Raw genomic sequence first — 22,697 nt, forward strand, 5'->3', positions numbered from 1 at the left:
ATCTGGACACACTGTAAGCAAAAGGGGAAGGTCTCTTCTCTAGATGTAGAGGAAAGGCAGATTTTAGGCAAGGAGTAAGTTTGTTTAAAACTCCTAGCTTTTTTTGGGGGGGTAACACTGCATGGTTGTCTGGCTAGGGATCTCTGCAAGTTTATACTTTTAGTTGAACAATATTAATGTTCTGTTGCTGCAAGGCACAATTCCCAAACCGTACCCTACACCTTGGACCAGTAAGATCAGGCAGGAAGAGTATCTCTGTGCTTCCTGAATAAAGGACAGGAGACGCAAGCAAAACTGACGCTGACAGTTTACTGTGGGCAACACAACAAAAATGCTTACATGAGCTTTGCTCTCTGTGAGCTGCAGGCAGAGGGGTGAGTACTACAGAGGGGACGTGCCTGGCTTACCTGCTCTATAAGCCTTATGATGCTGGTACTCTCTTCTTGGCGGAAGGACATGGAGCAAGGCAGGCTGTTGAGTTGCCCTGAGAGCTGCAGTGGTGTGAGCTCATCAGAGACATGAGTCATGGTGGTGCTGGTGGCATAGCCAAAAGTCTCCCAGGAGCAGCGAGATGGGTAGAGAGGGTCCAGTGCTATACTACAAGGACAACACAGGAGCGTTAGTGAAAGTTCTCATCCCAGAGGAGAAACTATGTTTCACTGCAGAGCAGCTTGTAAAATTGGGCTGTGCTGTGCCATGCAACCTCGGTCTACCTCACTGGTAGAGAAGTCCTGAGCTGTGACATGAATTTAGGATCAGCCTCCCTAGGCTTTCAGTTATTATCAGAGAAATAATGAGCGTATTTGGGTTTGTAGCTTAAGGTCAACAAATTGGCTGATGCAGAGGGGCATTTCCACTCTTTCACCCAATGAGAAGCATCTGTAACACCAGTTGGTGCACAACACCTCAGCATGCAAGAGTAACATCTTCCTTTCAAAGACAGAGCTAAATATCTCTGTGTAGAGAGATCTAGGTCATCATCCCATCCAATACCTCCCTTACGGAGACAAATGCCGCTAATAATGGACAGAGCAATTGTGAGCGTCTCCCTGCACAAGCCACAGGTCTGGTCTGACTCATGGCTGGGCACTTGTTAAGCTCAAGGCAAAGGCAGCTGGAGGAGCCTGGATCCTGCCCCACCTGATGTCACTTTGCAGGAAGAGGCAGCTGTTCCGCAGGTTGGCAGAGCTTCCCAGACAGCAAGTCACCTCCCCGTACTCCTGCATGATCTTGATCATCTCGCACATGGCTGCAAAGGGACAGAAGGAGAGACATAGTGCGGTGTCTAATTATGCACACAACGATGCAGTGTTTCACACACCCTTTTCCAGTCTAGATAACAAGCAGCCAGATCTTTTAAAACTGCCCCAAATGATATTCAGCAGTCATGTACAGTGAGATCCAAAGTCAGAGTACACAATTAGATAGCTAATTAATTGCGGTCCAAGTGCCCTGTATACCTGCCCTTGGCAGGAACTCAGCTGTGATTCCCAGAACTGTGACCCAGATTTGCATCTCTAGCACATCTTTCAGACCAGAGCCGTAGGTATAGCCTGGGTATACAATATAGACTGCTTCAGCATCAAAACAGCAGAAGTTAAATAAACCTAAATAATTCAAACCTATGACAAGTACACAATTTTAAGTTCCATTCAGCAGCACATCACTACTGTTCCAAGTCTAAAGGAACAGAGCGAGTGTAACGAACCACTCTGAAAGCAGTGCCGTGTTTAGCCACACTCCGAGCCAGCCCCTGTTCCTGCGCTCCCACCAACACCTCTAGCCTTCATCAATCTTTTTACCAACACCCTCCCAGGGCCTCTAAATCAAAGCTGCTGTTTGATCCAATTTTTCTTCTGTAGTTCTGTGCACAGTGCTCTGTGTAGATATGAATTTTCTAGAATGCTCCAGGCAAAAAAAAAAAAAAAACAAACCCAACCCCCCCCCCCCCTGCAGATTCCTGTGTAAACAACTTAGTCGCTAAATGACCGGTGCAGCCAGATCTGCAGCACAGGGGTTAGATGAAGTGGGGAACTGCCACTTTGTCAAAAAGAGAGAGGAAATCTATTGGACACTGACTGCTCAGGCAGACTGGGCTGCAACTGGTTCTCACTGGCATTCTGTAAACTGTGCCCAGAGGTACATCAAATGTCAAATTGTAATGATGCCTAGCATTTTACTGTGGACTGGACAGGTATTAGTCAGCTAAGCACTCAGCCCCTTTCTTAGAAAAAACAGTATCTCTCAGAGCGATAAAAAATTTTTGTCCTTTCTGATCTCTGCAATCAAAAACTCTGCAAAGCCGCAGAAGGTGTTAACAGCAACTGCCAGAGGAAAATTCTTCTGGGAAGCGATTTCCAAGTTATATAAGGCAGTGAGGGTTGTGAGCAGAGATCAAAGTCTACTAGCACACTGATAATGCTTATTTAATAAAAGGCAGTAGCATTTTGGATGTTTGCTTTTGTGTCTCTTACGCATGCAAATTGGAAGGAGTGGTTCTTAGTCCCATTCTGTAGCTAGGGAACAGCCGCATTGAAATGAAGTTAACACCTGGCTTCCCACAGATAGTGACAGAGGGTCATTAACATCAAGATCTCCTAGATTTCTGGACCGTAACCCCTTCCCTTCACCCACGCCCACACTCAGACGAGCCAGAGCAGATGGATGGGGAAGGTACTCATGGGCAGCAGTAGGACAGGCCCAGGCCCTGTGCCACTTACTCTCCGGGGTGCAGTCTGTGAAGAGGGGCACCAGCAAAGGCACATTGTCTATGTTCTGCAGGTGAGGTCTCACCTGGTGGATCCCCCTTGGGAGTTTGGCCTGAAAAAGAGAAAGAAGAGACTAAGCAGGGGAGTATGGGTGCGAGGGACAGGCATTTCAGAGGGAACTGCTGAAATGAGAATGATGATTCCCAGAGTTCTGCAACTTCAAAATCGGATACAAACTGATGTTCCTGCAGACAGAAGCTGGTTTTCCCAAGCCACTGTGAAAAGTTTTCTGCTAAAGTTCTACACTGACATACTAAGTTATCTGTGCTTGCCCTCAGGGTTTGTAAGATCAGCATGATAAACCTGTGCTCAAGGATTTCCAAGGACTTTTTTACCTGTGTGGAGAATGCAGTCAGAGACTATGTGCTGTCTCCCAGCAGCTAGATCCATTTCAATTGCAGCCATACCAACACACAGCAAGGCTGTCTGCTTTCTAAAACCAGGCCTAATGGATTTTATTTTTTAAAAAATCTGCATCCCTGATACTTCTGTAGCTTCTGCTGAGCGTGTCTGAGTTCTTTATAAGGCAGGAGGAGCTTGTCCCACACTCTTGACTACTGGGCAGCACCAGACCCGGCTAACAGCTGGAGGACAGACAAAGTTTCTTCTGTCTGCACGGAATGTGGGGACGTTCCCACTCCCCACCCAGCACATGGGAAGGGGACCCAGGCGGACTGAGATGCAGCTCTCAAGGCCACCCCATGTGTGGTCATCTCCGTTCCTAAATTCCAAAGAAAAGACCTGTTCAGCAGAAGTGATTGAGAGAATCCCAAACTTCCCGGGCTCTAGATACCAAGCTGGAAGAGGGCTGGGGAAATCAGGAGTACCAATGCAAACCAGTCAGTCAATCTGGTTTGAAGAGGCATTCCCTCTGGGAGTAATGAGGTGATGCTGCTAGCCATGACAACAGTACAAGATGTGTAGGGAAAGGGGGCCTCACCCTGTTACAGTCCTCCAGGAAGCTGGGGATATCGCTGTCTGTTGGCTGAAAGCTGATGAGATCCGAGTGCCCTTCCTCTTCCATCAGCAGAAGCCCCTCCACATCATCTCGAGAAACTGGAGCAGAGAGAAGCAGCATAAACAATAAGCACAAATGTGCCTCTGCCACCCCTGTGCCACCCACATGGTATATTCACATGGTGCTGCAGAAGCCAGGAAACGTGAGGCCTGATTTTCTAGGTTAGCAACACTTAGATCCTACTCAGTCATCTAAAATGCAGTATTTTTAGATGACTAATCTGTTCAGAGGTAGATATGCGAGCCTAGACTCTCCTCTTTTGAGACAAGATAGTTTATTCTGCTTGCTTTATTCTTCTAGGGGAAGAAGAAAGCAAAACCTCACCTGAAGTAAGGAAAAAAAAAAAAAGAGCAATGCACAGGCGAGAGACCCTCGGTGCCTTGACCAGGGCCCCAGCAGGAACCAAAACCAGTAATAAGCAGCTGTAAAATCACGGCAGCTGGTGCACAGAAGGATGTCTGTTTCCAACAACTGCGGAACTGACTGGGTAGAAAGGCTATAAATATAAGGCGCTCTTGCTCACACGCACACACACACCTCAGGCCCATCCAGTTTTGTGCTCAAAGCTCTGAAGGATCAGGTACCTGGTGAGGACACAGGAACCTATGAATGGGTTTAAAAGAACCATCCAGGAAACACGTGGCATTCAAAGTGGCTTAGGCGCGGTTCTCTCACCCTGATGTAGGTCATCATGCAGAGAGCCAGCATGGCTGGGGCTAGAGGGAGGGATCTCTGAGCCAGGCACATCACCGTTAGGCGTTAAAGATATGTGGCAATTCCAGCCAGTCTCAAGACCCATCTTCTCAGCAAACACCTGTAGGTGAGCAGACAAAAGATTTGAGCATTGCTATCCAGGCCAGAGTATTGCAGACCAATGCCATATTGGAGCGTAGGTACCTTCTGGACCTATGACCTAGCTGAACCAGATTAACCTTAGATTGCACTGGAGCTAAACTCTCCAGTCAGACATCCAGGGGACATGCAAGTTCAGGGGGTTCAGCAAAGACAGCTTACCTTGCTTTTGAGCTCATCTTCCAGGGAGAAGTAGACAAAACGAATGCAGGCATTGACCAATCCATCAATGAGGCGGACAATGTCAAGACGGGCCTGATACTGAGATGAGACCATTCCCATGAAGATCTGTCCGCTCAGAGCCTGGATACAGTCTTCCTTCTCCATCACTTCCCCAATCCCTTCTTCAGGCATGCAAACAACACGCAATCACATTGAGACACAAGGGCATCACACAAAATACACGTGGTGGGAGTGGCCACCAAGGTAACACCCAAGGGGACAGTACCCAGACACACAGCAACATGCAGATACACACATACACACGTACAGGAGGAAAGAGGAAGAGAGATCCATTTGTCCCAGCATACCCAATCACAGATGTGGTTTCAGGACATCCCCACATACACGACCAAGAATACACAAGCGTGAAACAGCAAGCATGGAAAGGAAAAAGACAAACAGAACACGGGGATCAGTCACAGTCTTTCTAACTGGGGCAGAAAGGTAAAGGATGTGTGCTGCATAACGTTCACATGTGCATTTTTAAACACATCATACTGTGTTTAAATAACACGGCAAGTCTAGCTGGGGCAGAGTGGCATCAGAGTACGAGGGGCTGATGCAAAGGAACCGGACCGTGGTCCTTCCAGTGACATTGCAGACACTCCCAAAGAGCCTGCAAAGGTTCTTTGACAGGATTCCTTCACCATCACCAGATCAGCCTGGGGTGAATGGGAGCTGGATGCAGCATAAGGAACAAAATAATAAAATACTTCACGCTGTTAGAAAGTGTGCCACAGGTGGGACTGAAAAGTGTTTTGAAAACACTGTCACAACTGCCTCCCGGCTGTTGGAAACCCCATTATTCACATTTTACAGAGTAGGAGACCAAGGCAGAAAGAAAATTAAGACTGGTTTGCTGGAAGAGCCTCCAGGACTTATGTAATGGTTGGTATATGCTTATTTCTCACTTTTCATTGCTGTTCTGGAGAAGTACAATTAATCTAGTGGGAATCAGTTCTTTCAGCACGGCAACAAACTCTATCAAGGGAGAACAGCCATATACCACCCTACATTTAATTCCTTTGAAAAACCTAGTATATGTGATAAAATTAGAAAAAAGCAAACCAAGTATCGAAATACCCAGAAGCCTTGACTTCCAGTTGTCTGCTTTAAGCAACAGACTTCCCACAAGTAGAAGAATTTCTCTGCAAGCTTCAATAACTTAACTAGAAACATACCTACCAGCTGCTACATCGTTACTTCCTCTGGAAGCGCATCTATTTCAGAAACCCTTAGTTCTCAATTTCCATCTGCTACTCAGAATAACAATGTTCTTACAGCTCTAGAACGATCAGAAAGCAAGCACCTGGCCCAGCAGCAGACCTTATTATAGACAGCACAGAAGACACATACCATCTGAGCTCCAGCTATTCCTCCGACTGCTCTGTTTGATGGGTGTCGTCCCCGGGAGATCGCAGCATGTGAAGATAGCACTCTGCCCAGGGACCTGCACCAGTTCTACGCACTTGCCATTGAGCTGAGAGGACAAGGCACAATGCATTGGCTTGTATGCAAAGGCAGAGCAGTATCCTGAGAGGCAGGCTCGCTGGTAGAAATCTAACACCTTCTTCCTACATGGAAGAGAAAAAAAACGGACAAAGTTAGCAGAAATGTGCCACATTTCTGACAACGTACACTGTAGTTCAATGTAGAAATCACTAGCTGGGTATTTGGAAAAATGTGTTCCATAAGGAGTGGTCAGAGACTCTGAAAAAGACTTTCCTTACTGTTTCTGCATTCTCTGAGCTTCGGGCACTACAGGGCAACAAAAATACATATTCCAACAGGGGCAGTGGTGAATGCTTCTGTTTGCTCGTCAGACAGACTGATAAGCATGAACACAGCACTCTTTGAATACACTTATTAATATAATATGCTCTATATGGCTGCCAGATGACACCGAGGAAGTTCACTGCATGACATGAGAAGCTTAATTCATCAGAGATAATTTTTCTTTAGGGAGATAAACACCAAGGAAGGATCTGCCAACCCTGACAACAGTATCTATGGCAGAGATGGTTACAGTAACAGACTTTTTCTTCTATCCCCTTTCCGAGTGTGGGTCCCAGGAGCTGTATGTGAAGTCTCCATTTAGTTACTATTCGGTCACCGGAACAGTGTAAAGTTCCTTCTCTTATGTTGAACCCACAAAGGTAACAAATTAGACCATACATGGGATTTTTAGTTTTCTTACACCTGAGGATGGGCAGACTTAGAAGAACAATCTGCTGCTAGTCAATGAAACTAAACGTTACCGGTCTGCCCTGCTAGCAGAAGCAGAAATTTAGCCTATAGATGAAAACGCAACAGACACTGTCAGATACTGCAGCAGGACTAAAAGGGTGTGATGTATTGTGGCAGACTGGTTTGAAGCTGTCAGCAGCAGGTAGAATTGATCGCCTTGCATTTCGTGTTAAGACAAAGCATTTGTCTTGAACAACAAAAAAGATTCTCTGCCACCAGCATATGACCTGATTATAATTCATGGTCCTACTACATGGTACAGTCAGAGCTCTCTTAGAGGCTAATATGTTACCAGATACAGTAAGAAGTGGCTTGGTCTTACAGTCCAACAGAGTGCTTGTTGCTATCTAATCTCTTACACTGCTGTAATTATAACTATTAATTATAAGCAGAGACAGCTCATGTTCATAACCTACTTGAAGCTTCTATTAAATAGCTTAACAGGCATCAGTAAAGGGAATTTTAATAAAGGGTGAGCAGGTTCCCTCTGCAATTTATTTGCAGCTCCTGAATGCACCAAATGACAAAGCCACCCACCTGTCAGAGCCAGAGAGGGGGTAGATATCGGTACCGTCCCAAAAGTCTGTGCAGGCCTCAAGGATGATGTCAGCTGTCCCATGAGAAAACATCTGCTCAGTGCCTGCAGTGTAGGAGAACAATGAGTCAGCATCACACATACAGGCTCCCAGGAAAGGGATATCATACCGACTGCTCCCTTATTTGTTAAAGGCCACTGTTCCCACAAACTACCTTGATGCACTCCAGATATCCCCTTTGTTGAAAGTTTTCAGTCTCCATTAAAAAATTATTCAAGACTGGATGATATGTATTCAGCTGCTATTTGTCTAACTGTGAGTTCAAACAAGGCTGTGATAAAATGTGAGCCACGTAGTCAGCTCCTATTCTCCCCTTACGCTGTGTAACAGTCCTGCTCCTACAAAAAGTGGGACAATATCTTGCTCCTGTATCCAACAGAGCAAAAGAAAAAATACTCCTGTGTGCCTCTTGTGTGAGTACAAGCACCAGTGATGAGCCTATGGGGATCAAAGTCTCTACACTGGAAAGTACATTCAATTTTAGGCCAGGTGTGGATCTAAAGGGTAAGAGCTATTCTTGAATACCTTCCATTCAAGCAGCAGAAGATAACTTAACAGCATGACCCATTAGATAGCAGCCTGCTTCACAATGGGTCCTGAAAATGTGTTAAATCAGGATGGGTCAAAAGTTCAACATAACAGACTCTAGAAAAGTAATTCATGTTGTGATCAGGGAAGAACTGAAGATCGATGGACGTCACAGCTTGTCCTGTTTTTTTCTTCTACTACTTTACTCTTCAATACAGACTTAAAATCTTTAGTTCCCTCTTGTAGACAGAGGTGTTAAAGTGTTTCTCAAAGGTGTGTGATACCACTTGTCTGAGGCAGGTCCCAGACACAGGACACAAGTTAAAGGATGCAGGGCTGCCTCCCCCTCCACGCTTCCTGCTCCCTTTCATTTGCACTGATACATTAACATTGCATGCACGTAGACTTCTCTGTCTAGGTTCCCTCCTCCAGCTGCTCTGTGACTTTGCCCCCAACAGCTTCAAAGCTGATCTAATGAAAAAAACATCACTGCCAAGAAAAATGAGCCCAAAGGCTTCTTGCAGGCATTAGTTGCTGACTGCAAATGCTCACACTAGCTGGTGAAATCAAGAGCCAAGAATATCCACTCGCACAAACCAGGCAGGGACCTTCAGGAACACTGGAGGATTTTCCAAAACATAGCAGCTCTCTGCTTTCTGCTATAAATAGTCATCACATGCCAAGTTTATCAGCATAACAAACCTCCAAGACGAATAGGAGCTGTGTGTGAAAGAAGGAGCCTGTCTCAGGGACATAAAGGAGTACTTGTGCAGAGCTCTGGTTAATTTTATTGTATAAACACCTAATCCTTCCCACCTTGCTCCTGCGGTCAGATAGTCCTTGCTTGGAAAGAGGGAACAAGAGATGTTTATTGATTCATGCAAAACCTATGCCCTGGACACAGAGCAAGGGCTTGCAGATGACCACACACACAGACATACCTACATTCGTGCCTGACAGCAACTGCAATCCATTTCCCATTGAGTACCACCAGCATCTCACACAACAATCCCTCTAACGGATAAATGACAGTGACAGTACGTGCTGTAAACTGGAAAGAGTTTCATTACCAGCAAAGTGAGCCCAGCCTCTTCCCTTCCTAAATCATGAACTTGAAGGCCAGTATTTCTCTGGCACAAGGGAGAAAACTAATGAATAGGACAGAGTATGACTAGCCATTCATGGCTGCTGGGACTCGTTAGGAAGCACCGAGCTGCTACAGTGAGCCAGTGAGACAGAGCAAAAGGAATCAAAGAGTGCAGCTATTGCAAAGGAAGACAGAGATGGTATCGAGCCATTTTAGTCCACTGAAGATGCCGGTGAGCCCCTTATTTCCATGTGGTTACTATGGATTTGAGATGAACACTGCCAGATAGCGAGACACATATTTCAATGGAATAGCAAGAGAATACAGAGATAAGCTACCTCCTATTCCTGCTACAGCTGCAGAATTTATTATGTATCTCCCTTTGACTTCAGCACATCATGGGAGTGGGTGGATTCAAAGATTTATTCACAAGTAGCGTATCAAGAGCGGTTAGTTACGATCACCTGGTCTGACTTTTCTGCATAAACAGAGCCATTTGATTTCATCCAGTATTATCTGCAAAATCCATTCTTTCCAGTTGTACACACTTTAGAAAGTTTCAAGGGACAAGACTATCACATGAGAGGTGTTCCAACGGTTAACTAACTCCCCTGGCAAAATTCCTCTTAGAATTTACTCTAGACAGCATAATCCAGGTCACACACGTATTCGTCTGAGCTCCAACTTCTAAACTAAACCGTTTAAAAATGAGGATAAGGAGTTGAAATGAGGCAACATTAAAGGTCTTTCCCTACAATAAGAATCTCTGCATCAGAAAAAATCTTTCTCACAAAGGGAAGACAGCAGCAATCAGGACAAATGAAAAAGCTCCTCCCCAGATTAAGATACAAATTAGAGAAGAACTGCACAAGAGAAGACAGTTTACCTGGTAAATCCTGGCCAGCATAATAATCATGTTTCAGATTCAATACTGAACATATGTCAACTCCAGAGAGCCAAGTCCAGGCAATTTAAGGTATTAAGAAGAGACTAAGAGCTCTGACAAGCAAGCTGTTAAATCTTGCTGAGGTGCTTTAAGACCTCACGGTGCCCAGCTGTACATCCTTTCCATCCTAGCCCATGCCTATTAGAATAGGAAGGAACAGAAGGAGTGGGGAATTCAGCATGAATTCAGCATGGCTCCAGGTGTTGTGTTCACGGTCACCATCAGTTTGCATGGGATTGCTGTGATTCCTTATTAGTATGTAATATAGAGTATGCAATATAACACACCACACAACTCACAAAGATAATGATTTATGATTTGGATTATCAGAAGGATGAGCATCGCTAGCCAAAACCCTGAGTAATATTCAGCCCTGTGCAGTAGCAGTTTCACTGCCATAACGAAGTCTATTCAAAACCCAATAAAACCCCCACCTTATACTGCAGTGCCATTTGGTCTTAGAAAATAGGTCTACTAGGTGCTATCTAAGATAATTTTTAAAAATTACCTATGATCCTGGAGTGAGCCAGAGCTGGGAAGAATTCTCCCCCTCTGTATGCCATAGCACTGATCACTAACATTTGCTGAGTGTACCTGTACTGGCCATGGGCAGAGCAAAGCTATCAACCCACAGGGATTCCAGACTATTCCAGTCTGACGTTTTCTAGGCTGCCTGCAGAAAAGATCCTCCCGTACCAAGTGGGTGCCCAAAGAAAGGGGTGGCCTTACTGGTAGTGGTGTCCTTCACAAAAAGGTTAATCATGTGGCTCAGGGGTGGTCTCCTCTTGGTGATCGATGAAAGCTTCCCCAGGATTGTTTCCTTAACCATCTCATCACTTGGCAAGCGGTACAAGGCCAAATAGTTCTCCTGCTTGAAAAGATCTTTAGCACCTGGTGTGAAACCTCAAATGTGAACACAAGGAAGAGAAAAATTAGGCTCTAACCAAAGCAAAAGACAGGTCCTCTCTCCTGCTTCTATGCCACCCACTTTGCCTGAGTTCATTCTGACATCTCGCCAGCAATAGGTAGGTCAGCTGGGCTCACTGTGCATCTACACGAGGATGGCTCAAGGTCAGTGATGAATAACATTCAGAAGGACTAGATGTTATTAGTAATTACAGCTTTCATGCTCTGGTTCATTGAAGAGAGGAACTGTGACACTGAAGGACAGGCACAGAAGTGAGTTCAAGAGCTTCCAGATTTTAATCCTAGTGTTACCTCTAACCTCTTATTTCCCCTAGGCCTCGGTTTTCCCATCTATAAAACAAGCTGAAGTACCTCACATTGTTTATACCCAAACTCCTGGTAAAGCATTACTGTAAAGACAGGGCAGCTATCTGTCCATTAGCAGGTATTCTTTGTCTCCTGATGAGATTGGCAGACTCTAGCCAGAAGAATACCAAGCCTAGCCAGGGCTGGCTGGAAATATCCTTGATGACATTTGTTCCTTTGATAGTGTCTACAATGTCAGAACTTGCCAAAAGCAATCGCTTTAATAGACTCTTTTTGGCAACGGAACAATAAGAGTCAGCTCAGTAATTCCACCTTCTCAGCAGCAAGGACCAGAGAAATATTTTTCTTGTGCTCTCTAAGGATTAAGTGTCTATTGACAGCTCTGATTTCTCTGTGTCTGCTCATCCAATTTCTCCTTACCTATTAGTCTGGCAAGCTCACAGAGGCCCCAGGGCACGTGGACAGGCAGCACGGCATTGTGTGTTTCCTGGAGGGCAATGTTGCAGAGGTGGTCAGAGAAGCGGCACAGACGCTCTGTCACACTGGCGTTGCAGAGATTGAGTAGCACATTCAGGCCCAGAGGCTTGAGGGAATTCAAGTGCATATGCCAGTTGGAGTCATCAAACTGGATGCAGGAGGGGTTCTGCTGGTCTTGGGACAGGCTAAGCATCTCAAGGTGGTAGTCACACACAAAGTCTTCAGCCTCACAAGCCACCACCTCACTGTCACCCACAACCTGGTCCAGCAGACAGGAAAATTCTAGTTGGTTACAAGGAATACAGCTTCAGCCTAGAATCCCACAGGGAATTCCCAATTAAATTCCCCAGCAGGGAGACTCTATGGGTTTAAGTCTGTCCGCAAAGGACAGACAAAAAAAAAAGCTCCATAAAAGACTACTTGTGTGCCCCTTCAGTATGTCTTACCTGAGTATGTTCCTCCTCTCCACCCTCTGTGTCCTTGCTAAAACTCACGTTGGACCCAGAGGGATGCTTGCTTCTGCTGTTTGGCTTTCGGTGGGCATGGGCATCGGAAGCCTTTGGAGGGTCACTAGACCAGTTGTTCCTCTCTTGCTCACTGGTCATGTGGACTGTGTCTGCCAGGGGGCCAGAGAGCAAAGCATCTCTTTCATGGGGCTGCAAGATACCAACAAAATGAACAGTTGTGTTTCAGGGACTGAACATAAGGCACTACTGATCCACCTGCTGCTTTAGGACTTCTGCAGAAGAGGTTCTCATCCTTGCTGCTTCTTTATCTTTTAAGCACAAAATTGTGGCACAGACTTCTCTATAAGCAAAGGGCCCCCTCCATAAGACCACGTTGTGCATGTCAGTCAAACTATGATTATAGTCAACATACTACATTACGGAGTACATATCACTCACCTCATCTTCCATATCAGGATGGCAGAAAGACCGTGTAGAAAGCTCATCAGTCAGGTCTTCATGGCTATCATGAGGTGGTTCCACCCTTCCACTGAAGAACAGAACAGTCTCTGGGCTGGGGTTTGGCCAGGAAAGAATCCCCTGCTTGTCTACACAGCAGAGCACCTAGAACATCCCACAACACCCCCAAGAAAGTAAAATCTCAGTGAAAACATGTCTCAGTGTTCATGTGTAATTGTAAATGTTGCAACTTTAATAAGCACATGGGAAGATAGACAAGTCTCTCCTTTGCCAACCTTCTGTCTTAAAGAAACTGCACTTAACTCTCCAAGAAATCCATGAATTCTTTGCTCTATCGGGATTGATGGGTTGTTTAACACAAATTTTACCTCAGGATACTGCAAAACTAGGCATGAAGACCAAGTGAAGGAAGCAACTACTCAACCTGTTTCAGCTAGTACCTTATCAGGACCCAAACCAGCTGGTTCTTGAATAGGAGTCAAGAGGGTTACAGGACCAGAACCAGGGCTGGAAAATACAGACATTCTGTTAGATGCCACAGGGTATCTCTAACCATTGTTTTAGCCGTAAATGTGCTACCTGGACAAGACAAGGCAGTTACAAACTCTTCTACAAAGACAGGTGCCTGAAGGGTTTCTAATTCCAGCCCAATGAACTGATGGCTAACAGTCTACGCTCAGGGAAGGTTGATGTGAACAGTGCAAATGAAGCATCCACATAGGGCTCTTCCTTCTGACAACCCGGCAATACTCACAGTGACAGATCCCAGACTATGGAGCAAGCTGGAAGTGAAGCTCAGAGTTGGGGATTTGCCTTTTAAAACACAGAGGAAATGGCTCCAGATACAGCGTATCATTTCCTGCCAAGGGAAGCAGAGGACATCAGCCAATTAAAGAGTCATTCAGTGAAAGATAAGGGGAGAGAAGGAAAAAAGGGATTATGACATTACCTGCTTTCAGGTTCAACAGTGATACACTGTAAAATAAACATCAGTCTCCGTGGGAACCTGTTAACTGATACAGTGCTGATGTTCTCAAGGGAAAGGCATTTCTCCCCCCTTCCAGAGGACGCTAACACAGTCTGATTGTTGAACTGAGAATTCACTGAAACTACCTCTGTCCATCCAAAAACACAGGAAAGAATTCTGAAGTGATTACATTTGGGGTGAATCAGTTGTTACCTCTCAGTATTTTTTCCCTAAAATAACTTTCATCCCATTGGATTACAGAATTTGAGGCCTTAAGCTTACAATCACCATGCTGCAAATTGGGTAAATGGAGTCACTGTGGTGAGGTGACTTACCCAAGGTTACTTACTGAAGCAGTGACAATGTTGGAAATAAAGCCAACGTGCCCTGACAACTCCATCATTAAAAATGAATTGTAATCAACATGGTAATAAACTGAAAGAAGGGGATATTTTGCAAAATTAAAATGTCAACTTGGCCCCCTTCATCTTTCACACAGAAATGTTTCTGAGGGAGCCTGGATGACAGCAATCAATCCAAGCACCAGAGGGGTATGTTTTTCTCTGTGCACTCCTAAAGCCAGCAAAACCAGGTTTGCATTACAGTATTACTTTACTGCTTTTTAACTATTGTTCTAGAATGCTGTCACTGCAGAGCACTTCCCCCAAAGCTCCTTGGATCAAGTTCCTTAGATCCTAAGGGTTAGTACAGGCATGAGCTCAAATGCAAAACAATTATGAGCTATCACCAGGAAGAAAAAAAGGCTCTTACTTAAACCAATTTCTCATAAGCAAAAATGTTACAGAGGTACAAATGGAAAGGAGCAGATCTTTTCAAGGAGGAAGGTCAGCTCAAGTCATTCCCATTTAACACCTGAAAAACATCTCAGCTAAATGATGAACTGGCACAGAAGACAACAAAATATTCAGCAAAGGAAGCATGTGTGTGTGCATCCATGTGCATTCCTCTGTGTGGCTGGGAGCAAGGAGATATGAGTTGATTCTTATAATATCTAGGGATTTGTAATCAATCCTAGAGTCCATCTGCGTCCTGATGGAAAGGGGAATCTTAATGCCAGATTAGACGGAAAAGTGTCTTTCCTCTACCCACCTGTTTAATCTGGATGACGGAATTTATAGAGTGGCCAGATGCAGTTCCTCCCCCAGAAAACGGTCTTCTGAATGTTTATTTGCCCCAGCTTGGAAGCACTAGTAATGTGCTTAAGCTTATTAAGGAGCCTATGAAACAGGATCAGACTTTTAAAAAGTCTGAACACCCCATGATCCCCTCTTCACATTTGGTCTTGCTGCTGACCACCATCCCCTCTGTTCTTTAGTTTTGGCTTGAAGAAGGAGGCCTTTCTGGTACAAGCAAAGTATTTCCCTTCTTTCTGACACGCACCATTAAAAGTTTATTTTACTGCTGGAACAGGAGGACTTGAAAGAGGTACTTTCTCCAGGACAGAGAAAGTTGATTTCAAACCATATTCAGAAAAGCACAGCTGGACTCGGTATCGAAGTCATCTCAATCTCTGGTCAGCGGAGCAGCATTTACATGGGGAGGTGCAGGGAAAAGACATGCAACCTGCATGCATAGCAAATTAAAGCAGCAAATGGGTGACAATGGACAACTGGCACAAGTAAAAAGGGTCTAGGAACAAGCAGGAGATCAGAGAGGGAGGAAAAGGATATAATGAAGTTCTGCAGTGCAGATGGAAGAAAACAATTCATAATAATAGTACCTGAGAAGATACCATCTCTGTGTAGCTGCTGAGAGTGTCCTCTGAAAACTTAGCAAGCTGCAGCAAGAGAAGAGACCAGTTACTATAATTGTGCTCAGAAATGTGTCATGAGGAACATCCTTCCCTAAATACTGTGCCTTCAGGGAAAAGAAAGCAGGAGTCCTGCTCTGTGGGAATCGCTATACCAAGGCAGACCAATAATTCATCAAAGCAATTAAGTCTTTAATGGACTGTCTCCAGCTACAGTGAAGCACAGTCAAGGTGCTTGGTGCTATACATCACAAAAGAACACACAGTCATTATGTAAAAGTCTACAGAGAAAATAGCAGCAATTAGACCCAGAGAAGGCTCTTTCTGGATGGTTATTTTTAGACAGGAAGAGCCAGGGTTGACTGATCTGTTTTTAAGCTATACGGGTCAGTTCAAAGAAGGGAGCTAGAAGAGTGGTTGTAAAAGCAGGTGCCTGGAACACAATGGACACAAAGGAATGAGGTGATATGAAAGGGATGTTGACAGAAAATGAAAAGAAATTATACCAGGGCACCATCATGGGGCCCTTGGAATTACATCGAAAAATCTACTAACTCAAAATTTGTGCATCCAGCACAAAGGAATTCCACAGTAGATGTAATTTTGAAAAACAGTTTAAATTTAAGTATATTAATAAGCATAAGTGAATATGGCAATTACATTTGCAAGTAAATAAAATGACACCCCAAATAATCACACATATATCTGGCACTTCAAAAAGGATCAGTTTAACAAAGCTGAAAAAAGCCAAGACAAATTTGTCAGAAATAATTTAAACTGAGAACTATGAAGAATAATCAGGCAATGTTTAACAATATTTTATTAAGAATTTTAAAAACAACAATCCCATAGGAAGAATAAATAAGTCCAGTTTTGAGTGGAAGTGAAAATAGAAGTAAAAATCAACGAAAGAATAAGAAGAAGCATACCAGTAAGTAATTAAAACCAGTCCACTGCTTGTTGAAGACAGGGAAATTGCAAATGATATTGCAGGCAAGGCAGATGTGTTAAATAAATATTGCTATTCCTTATTCAGTGATATAATCATGCCATATGATAACTATGAAATATTTTCCATTCTAACACTAGCTACTGAAAGTAAATATGATTAAATTAGCAGGTCTGGACAACTTTCTAACTGTTACTGCTGATTTTGCACAAAGCTTGATGCATGGATTAAGTCCCAGTGCAACGGAAGAAAGCTTAATGTGGTGCCAATGCCTAAAAAGGGTAAGGAGAACAAGCCAAGTTACCACAGGACCCCAGACAGACTTTGATTTCAGACAAGAATAATAGAGCAGCTAATATGAGACTCAATTAAAAAAAGAGAAGTTGAATAATACAACCAGTGCCAAACACCACAAGTATATGAGTAATAAATCTCATCAAACTACTGTGATATATTTTTTGACAAAATTACAAATTTGACTGATAAAAGTAATGCTTTTGACACAGACCACTTGGTACTTTGACTTGATGCAAAAAGCTTTACTGGTTTTCTAACAAAAACTAGAGTAATACCAGAGAAATAGGGTCCATATTAAATATATTAGAAATAGACTATCTCCAAAAGGAGCAGAAACTGAGGAATTCTTTGCAATAGGATGTGTCACTAGCTCAATCAGGGACAAATCTGTTTATTTTGTTAATATCCTGAAAGAAGCTTAAAAGACCATTACAGAGACTATAAACTATATGAAGTTTGGGGCAGGGTCCAATAATAAAAAGAACAGACCACTGTTACAATATAGGTTGCTCGGTAAATAAGCAAAAACATGCATAACAGAGCAATAATTTAAAAACAGGCACAAAAGTAAGGTGGCATACCTAGGAGGAAAAATGAAAGTTGGACTTAGAGGATGAGGACTCTATCTTAGAAAGAAGTAACTGTAGATTATCAGCTGAACAAAACCCAGCCATTTAAAGCAGTGGCTAAAAGACCTAATACAATCCTTTGTTGCACTAATAAGGGAACATAAGAGTAGAAAGTCCAAATTATTCTGAAATTTAGCACAAGCACAACTGTTGCTGGAATATTTATCAGGCTTCAAAGATTCATAATTCTACAGTGATCCTGAAGCACTGGAGAAAACGAAGAGGAAAGCCAAGAGAAAGATTAGAGGGTTGGAAAATATTCTTATAGTCATTCAAGGTGCTTAAACTGTTTACTTAACCAGAGACACAAAAAGGGAATGTGAGTAGCTACAAGAGACCAGAAATTTGATTGATGTGCTCTTAAATCTAGGAGGCAAAAGTTGTAAATGTTCCAAGGGCTGGAAATTGGATACTATAAAAATTACCACTAACATAGAATGCCCATTTTTAGCAGTGAAGGTAAATAATTACTGAAACAACCTATCAAAGGCAGAACAAATGTTTTCAAACCAACATCAAATTCCTTTCTAAGGTGATGCTGCTGTAGTCCAACTGTAGTAATGCAACTTGTGGCAGGGGCTTGTTTGTGTCCTGCAGGATGTCTAACCAGTCACATGGGTCACCTATGGCCTTGAAAAACTGGGAATCAAACAGCTTGAACATGATGGGAGGGGGCAGAAGGTGGACAAGAGTGTCACACAGGCCAAGTGATTGGAGAGGAACAGGGTCTTACCTGCTACATTTTGAACAGAGTAGAGAGAAGGAAGGAGTGAAATAGAGAGGCCATGAGAAGACTGCCCTACTCAAGGGGGAGAATGACCAAGGCACATCACAGGAGTTGTTCTGCAGCAGCAAGGATGGAGGGTCATGTTTGAGATGTCACAGAAAGAGCAGGCTGGACAGAGTGAGTTGCCTGGACAAGGAAAAGGAAAAGACAGGAAAGAACACAAGGAAGGTGCACATATGAGTGACACGGCAAATGGGTATGTTGAGAATGATGAAGCAGGGAAGCCAAGGGGCTCTGGCTTTTCACAACGAAACAACAAAGTGTGAAGGGAAAGAGGAAGTTCCAAAGACAGAAACCAAGTAATGCTGAGAATGGGCGGGAAAGGTAAAGTGGCGAAAACACTGAAAAGAGATGGTAAAGGTGCAAATGCCACTGAGGGAGGTAACCTGTCCTCCCTCCCAGAACACAGGCAGCTTTAGTCATGTACAACCTATAAGAAAAAGAACAGAAAATGCAGACCCAGGGACACAGAGGTTAAAGGGCAAAAAGGAGAGAGAGAAACTCTGTCCAAGTACAGGCACAACAGAAGTCAGCACAGAAGACAAACATAGCACAGCGCATCTCACCAACACTGCCACCAAGAGAGAACAAGAGACACCCATCAGCTCATCCACTTCAGGACCACACACCCATCAGACTACCAAACTCCACTCCCCAAATCAGCACAACCACCAGCAGTTCCTCTTACCCCCTGACCTACTGCAAAGGCCATGCCGGCACACAAAGCCCCAGAGCCTCAGGAAAGGGCTGTTCAGCCCACACATTAAAACGGGATTGCAGAGGATCTCATGTATCCCATTCCTTCTCAGTGGCTAAATGTTCCCTAGTTATAGCCACCACAGGGCATTTATCTCCATGTTGACCCCTCTGACATTGTATTTAGCTGACAGAAAGCACATGCCTGAAAGAGTTATGGAATCACTGGAGCTTCCTATCACCTTGAGATAGCTGTAGACAGGTCCAAAAAACTGAAACATCTGTTCAAGAAGAAGTCACACTGTGTTCCAGGTAGAAGGCATAGCTGGGACAAGCAAAAATCCAGCAAACTTTTGCAATTATGTAGACACATCTGCTGTATTCACTGTGCTCACTTCACAGAGCCTTTCCCATCTCCTGCCCTTTTCTCTGTAATGGTTTGATGTGGAGAGATACCTACCAGTGAAGTGGATGAGGCCTTGCTCATCTGGGCCAAGACTCTGGCTTCTCCAAAGGCTGTAGCAAGAATCCACAGGACAGGAAAGAGCAATGGAAGGATGGGTAGGACACCATTCACCTGCAAAAAATTGTAATCATTAGCAAGCACAGAAACAAGAAGTCTGACCTCTCACATGACATCTTTTCACCACAGTGAGAGGATGGGTAAAAGGCAAGGCAGGCAGGGAGGAGACTGCTCCACTGGAAGCAGTGCAACATGGAGAGAAGCACAAGAGAGGAGACACACCCCCCCTTAGGGGTTTGTAACAAAGGAGGCCATGAATAAATTACACCAACTTGTAGCTGTTTTTTCTGCTGAATTTGGCATAAACTCTTACAAGTTTAAAGGCAAAAGATACCATATATATATATATATATATACACACACACATACATGGCAAGTAAGAGAGAGCAAACAACATAAAGGGCAGTCTAGGAGGAAAGGCCAGGGTAGGGCTGTTGTCCTGCTCCACTGAGAGCTCCTGGATCCAGCATGCACAAGGGCATGCATAGGATGCTGTCACAGGATGGAGCAAGTTGCTGAAGGAGAGAGTCAGTCTCAGTGGTGGTCTGGGGAGGAGGTGTAGTGGAGTTCAAAGCTCTCCTTTACCTGTAGCTGAAGAAGAGTGTACTGCCAAGAAGCAATTCCAGGAGCTTTGAAAATGAAGCGCACAGCATTGGTGATCAGGAAGCCAGCCTGCAATTCAGAGATGACACTGTCAGCTAACTACTAGTACTTGCAGGGAAGGAGTTTTCACTGCCTGGTAACATTCTCAGTCCTGGGAAAGTCTGGAAGTTATACTTGGTCTGCTGCTGCACTTCCTTCTTCCACTCTCATGGCTCAGCATCTTTGCTTCGCTGAACTACCCAAGGTACACACAGAGCCAGCTGCATGAGTTAGAGCATAGCCACAGTTTCCTGTTGATGGCTGCAAATTCTCCACCTTTATTGACAAAACATGGCTATATTCAACAACAAAGCCTTGAAATGAGACCTACCAGTACTATAGGGACAGCGTATTTCAGCATCACAGACTGTACAGTGAATCTCTCATTATCCAGGGCTGTCACAGGACGTGACAAAGCCATTTCCAGACACCACCTAAAAAATGGAAAAGAGTTTGAGATTCAGCAACCAAGACCCAACCCTGCACTTTCCTCAGATGTAAACCTCTCAGCAGACCTGACTGGAAACTCAGTATTGCTGGTTACATCAAATGCATGAAATCTGTGACCTCCCTGCATTGTTCAAATTTAGTTGGATAGTAATGAGCTGAACAGTAACACTTAGCATGTATGTAGTTTTATCCATTAGCCTAATCTACCAGTTAAGGAGGACAACTGAAGACAGACACTAACAGACTTACAGCATTCCCAGGTAATAAAGAAAACACAGTACAGCATATTTGAAAACTCCTGTCCTGGACTGGTAGGTCTCATTCTTTGCCTATACAAGGCAGCAACAAGGACATAGACAAGTCGTGCAGACATCGTGCACTGTATTTAACCCACCTGACATTATCTATTGTTGGTGTCTTCAAGACACGGAAGAGACGATACAGCTGAGGGTTCTGAGGTCCCTTTTTCACTTCTCCCCTTGGGGAGGGTGGAGGTGAGAAAGGTGGAAACAGATCTCCTGGCTCCAGAACTATGTGCTCATCATCCTAGAAAAAAGGTCAGAAAGCTCAAAGGCTGCAGTCAGGGCCTCGGTGGAATCCTGCTGCAAGGGACTGGAGGTTTAGTCCAGCAGGATCCCTCCCTGTGACATATTTGTCACAGTTCCCTCTCTCAGCTTTCAAAGCAAAATGAAATATTTGTGTTCAAGCACATCAGGCTATTTCATGAAAATTGGCATTTGGAATGAAAGTTACGATAAAAACCAACAAAGGTAAACTTCAAGCTTTAAACTTCTTCCAATCTTCTTCAAGCAACAAATTGTTTGCATAAATCTTGTAATTGATTTGTTAATTTAATTCTAACCCAGGTATTTTATATTATCTTCTTTTATAATGAATCAGTAGTAAGGAGAAGATCAAAGCAGGCAAACTATCTATCCACATAAAAAACCAGGATGAAGTAGGGGGGTTGTATGTCATATCCTCCTACTAGATAGATTCATTCCACTTATATTTAGTAGCACATTACAATTTCTCCTCAACCTGGAAGAGATTGAAATATGGTGCTTTGGTATCACATTAGTGTCTCATGTCCATTGGGTCTGAGAGTTCATAGAGAAGATGCAGTCTGTCTAACAAAGCACCGTCCTTGACTAAACTGGAATTTGAAGCTACTTTCAAGGTCAGAAGAAATCAAACACTCCAATACCCTGTACACTGGGAATTAGAGTATTAGCAAGAAAATCCTGGGAAATATATTGTTACAGGCCAGGGAAACAAGACAAACAAGTTACCTTAATCCCTCTCAGAGAAGCAAATGACTCCTGGCCTGGCCTCAAAGCAACGACATCTCCTTCTACTAACAGGCTCACAGGCAGGTTGACAAGATGACCATCCCTGTAGGCCCAATGAAGGGACCAGGATGGGGCGTAAGGCATGTGAAGGTCAGGGTACATGGAGTCTGGCCAGTTCACCTCTTTGCCAAGTGTATCTGAAAGCACAAAGTGTGAAAAAATTAAATGATAACAAATCATACATCAATTTACATCCTGTAACGGCTATAGGTCCTCCAGTCCATTTCCATGCTCTTTTACCATGCCTCTCGTTCTCCTTGATGCTTTTCCCCTCTCTCTCCACCCAGTATTAACAATAAAACATAGTAATTTTGTAACCTTAGATAGATACTTGTACAATGGAAAAGCTAAAGGCTGTCCTTAAAACTGCCACACTGAAATGAACTGCCTCCTCAGGTTCAAAAGCCCCCATTGAGACAATGTTCATGCACAGCGTGATTTATTTCCTCCTGTTCCATGTTGTGGTACAACCCTATGTATTCCTCTCTCATCATCTGCTGCAAGGCAGATATTTTTGTAAGATACTGAGGATTCTAATTACTCCATAGCACAGACATAACAGACGCCTACCTGATAACACACAGCTTGGAAGCACATGGCCACAAGACAGCTCAAAATAACTGTTCTACAGGACAGGCATGAGTGGGACACAATTCTCACCACCTGTTTCTGTGCTACATAGGGGAAGGTAGCAAGCTCAATTAGTAGCATATGTGATCAGGTTTGGAGAAAAA

At 44.0% G+C, this 22,697-nt stretch overlaps 1 protein-coding gene across 7 annotated transcripts in view; it reads right to left on the reverse strand.

Moving 5' to 3' along the window:
- Positions 1-22,697, reverse strand: part of TMEM94 (transmembrane protein 94) — a 52,344-nt gene that overhangs the window by 7,375 nt on the left and 22,272 nt on the right. For 6 of the 7 annotated variants that reach the window (XR_003557198.2, XM_055797357.1, XM_055797355.1 and 3 more), the window contains 19 exons: positions 21,904-22,100; positions 21,006-21,157; positions 20,493-20,595; positions 20,105-20,191; positions 19,457-19,573; positions 15,609-15,665; positions 13,655-13,759; positions 12,880-13,044; positions 12,421-12,630; positions 11,918-12,233; positions 10,994-11,167; positions 7,645-7,747; positions 6,217-6,434; positions 4,801-4,982; positions 4,462-4,600; positions 3,709-3,824; positions 2,721-2,820; positions 1,141-1,249; positions 408-597 (listed from right to left, as the gene is read on the reverse strand). Coding sequence is in view for 6 of the 7 variants with exons in the window: in XM_055797357.1 (XP_055653332.1) it covers positions 408-597; positions 1,141-1,249; positions 2,721-2,820; positions 3,709-3,824; positions 4,462-4,600; positions 4,801-4,982; positions 6,217-6,434; positions 7,645-7,747; positions 10,994-11,167; positions 11,918-12,233; positions 12,421-12,630; positions 12,880-13,044; positions 13,655-13,759; positions 15,609-15,665; positions 19,457-19,573; positions 20,105-20,191; positions 20,493-20,595; positions 21,006-21,157; positions 21,904-22,100 (2,840 nt within the window). In the remaining variant the exon portion in view is untranslated. The remainder of the gene's footprint in view (positions 1-407; positions 598-1,140; positions 1,250-2,720; positions 2,821-3,708; positions 3,825-4,461; positions 4,601-4,800; positions 4,983-6,216; positions 6,435-7,644; positions 7,748-10,993; positions 11,168-11,917; positions 12,234-12,420; positions 12,631-12,879; positions 13,045-13,654; positions 13,760-15,608; positions 15,666-19,456; positions 19,574-20,104; positions 20,192-20,492; positions 20,596-21,005; positions 21,158-21,903; positions 22,101-22,697) is intronic. The other variant, XM_027795603.2, reaches the window with a different exon arrangement.

Source organism: Falco peregrinus, chromosome 2 (genome assembly GCF_023634155.1).
Source record: "Falco peregrinus isolate bFalPer1 chromosome 2, bFalPer1.pri, whole genome shotgun sequence".
Lineage (NCBI taxonomy): Eukaryota > Metazoa > Chordata > Aves > Falconiformes > Falconidae > Falco > Falco peregrinus.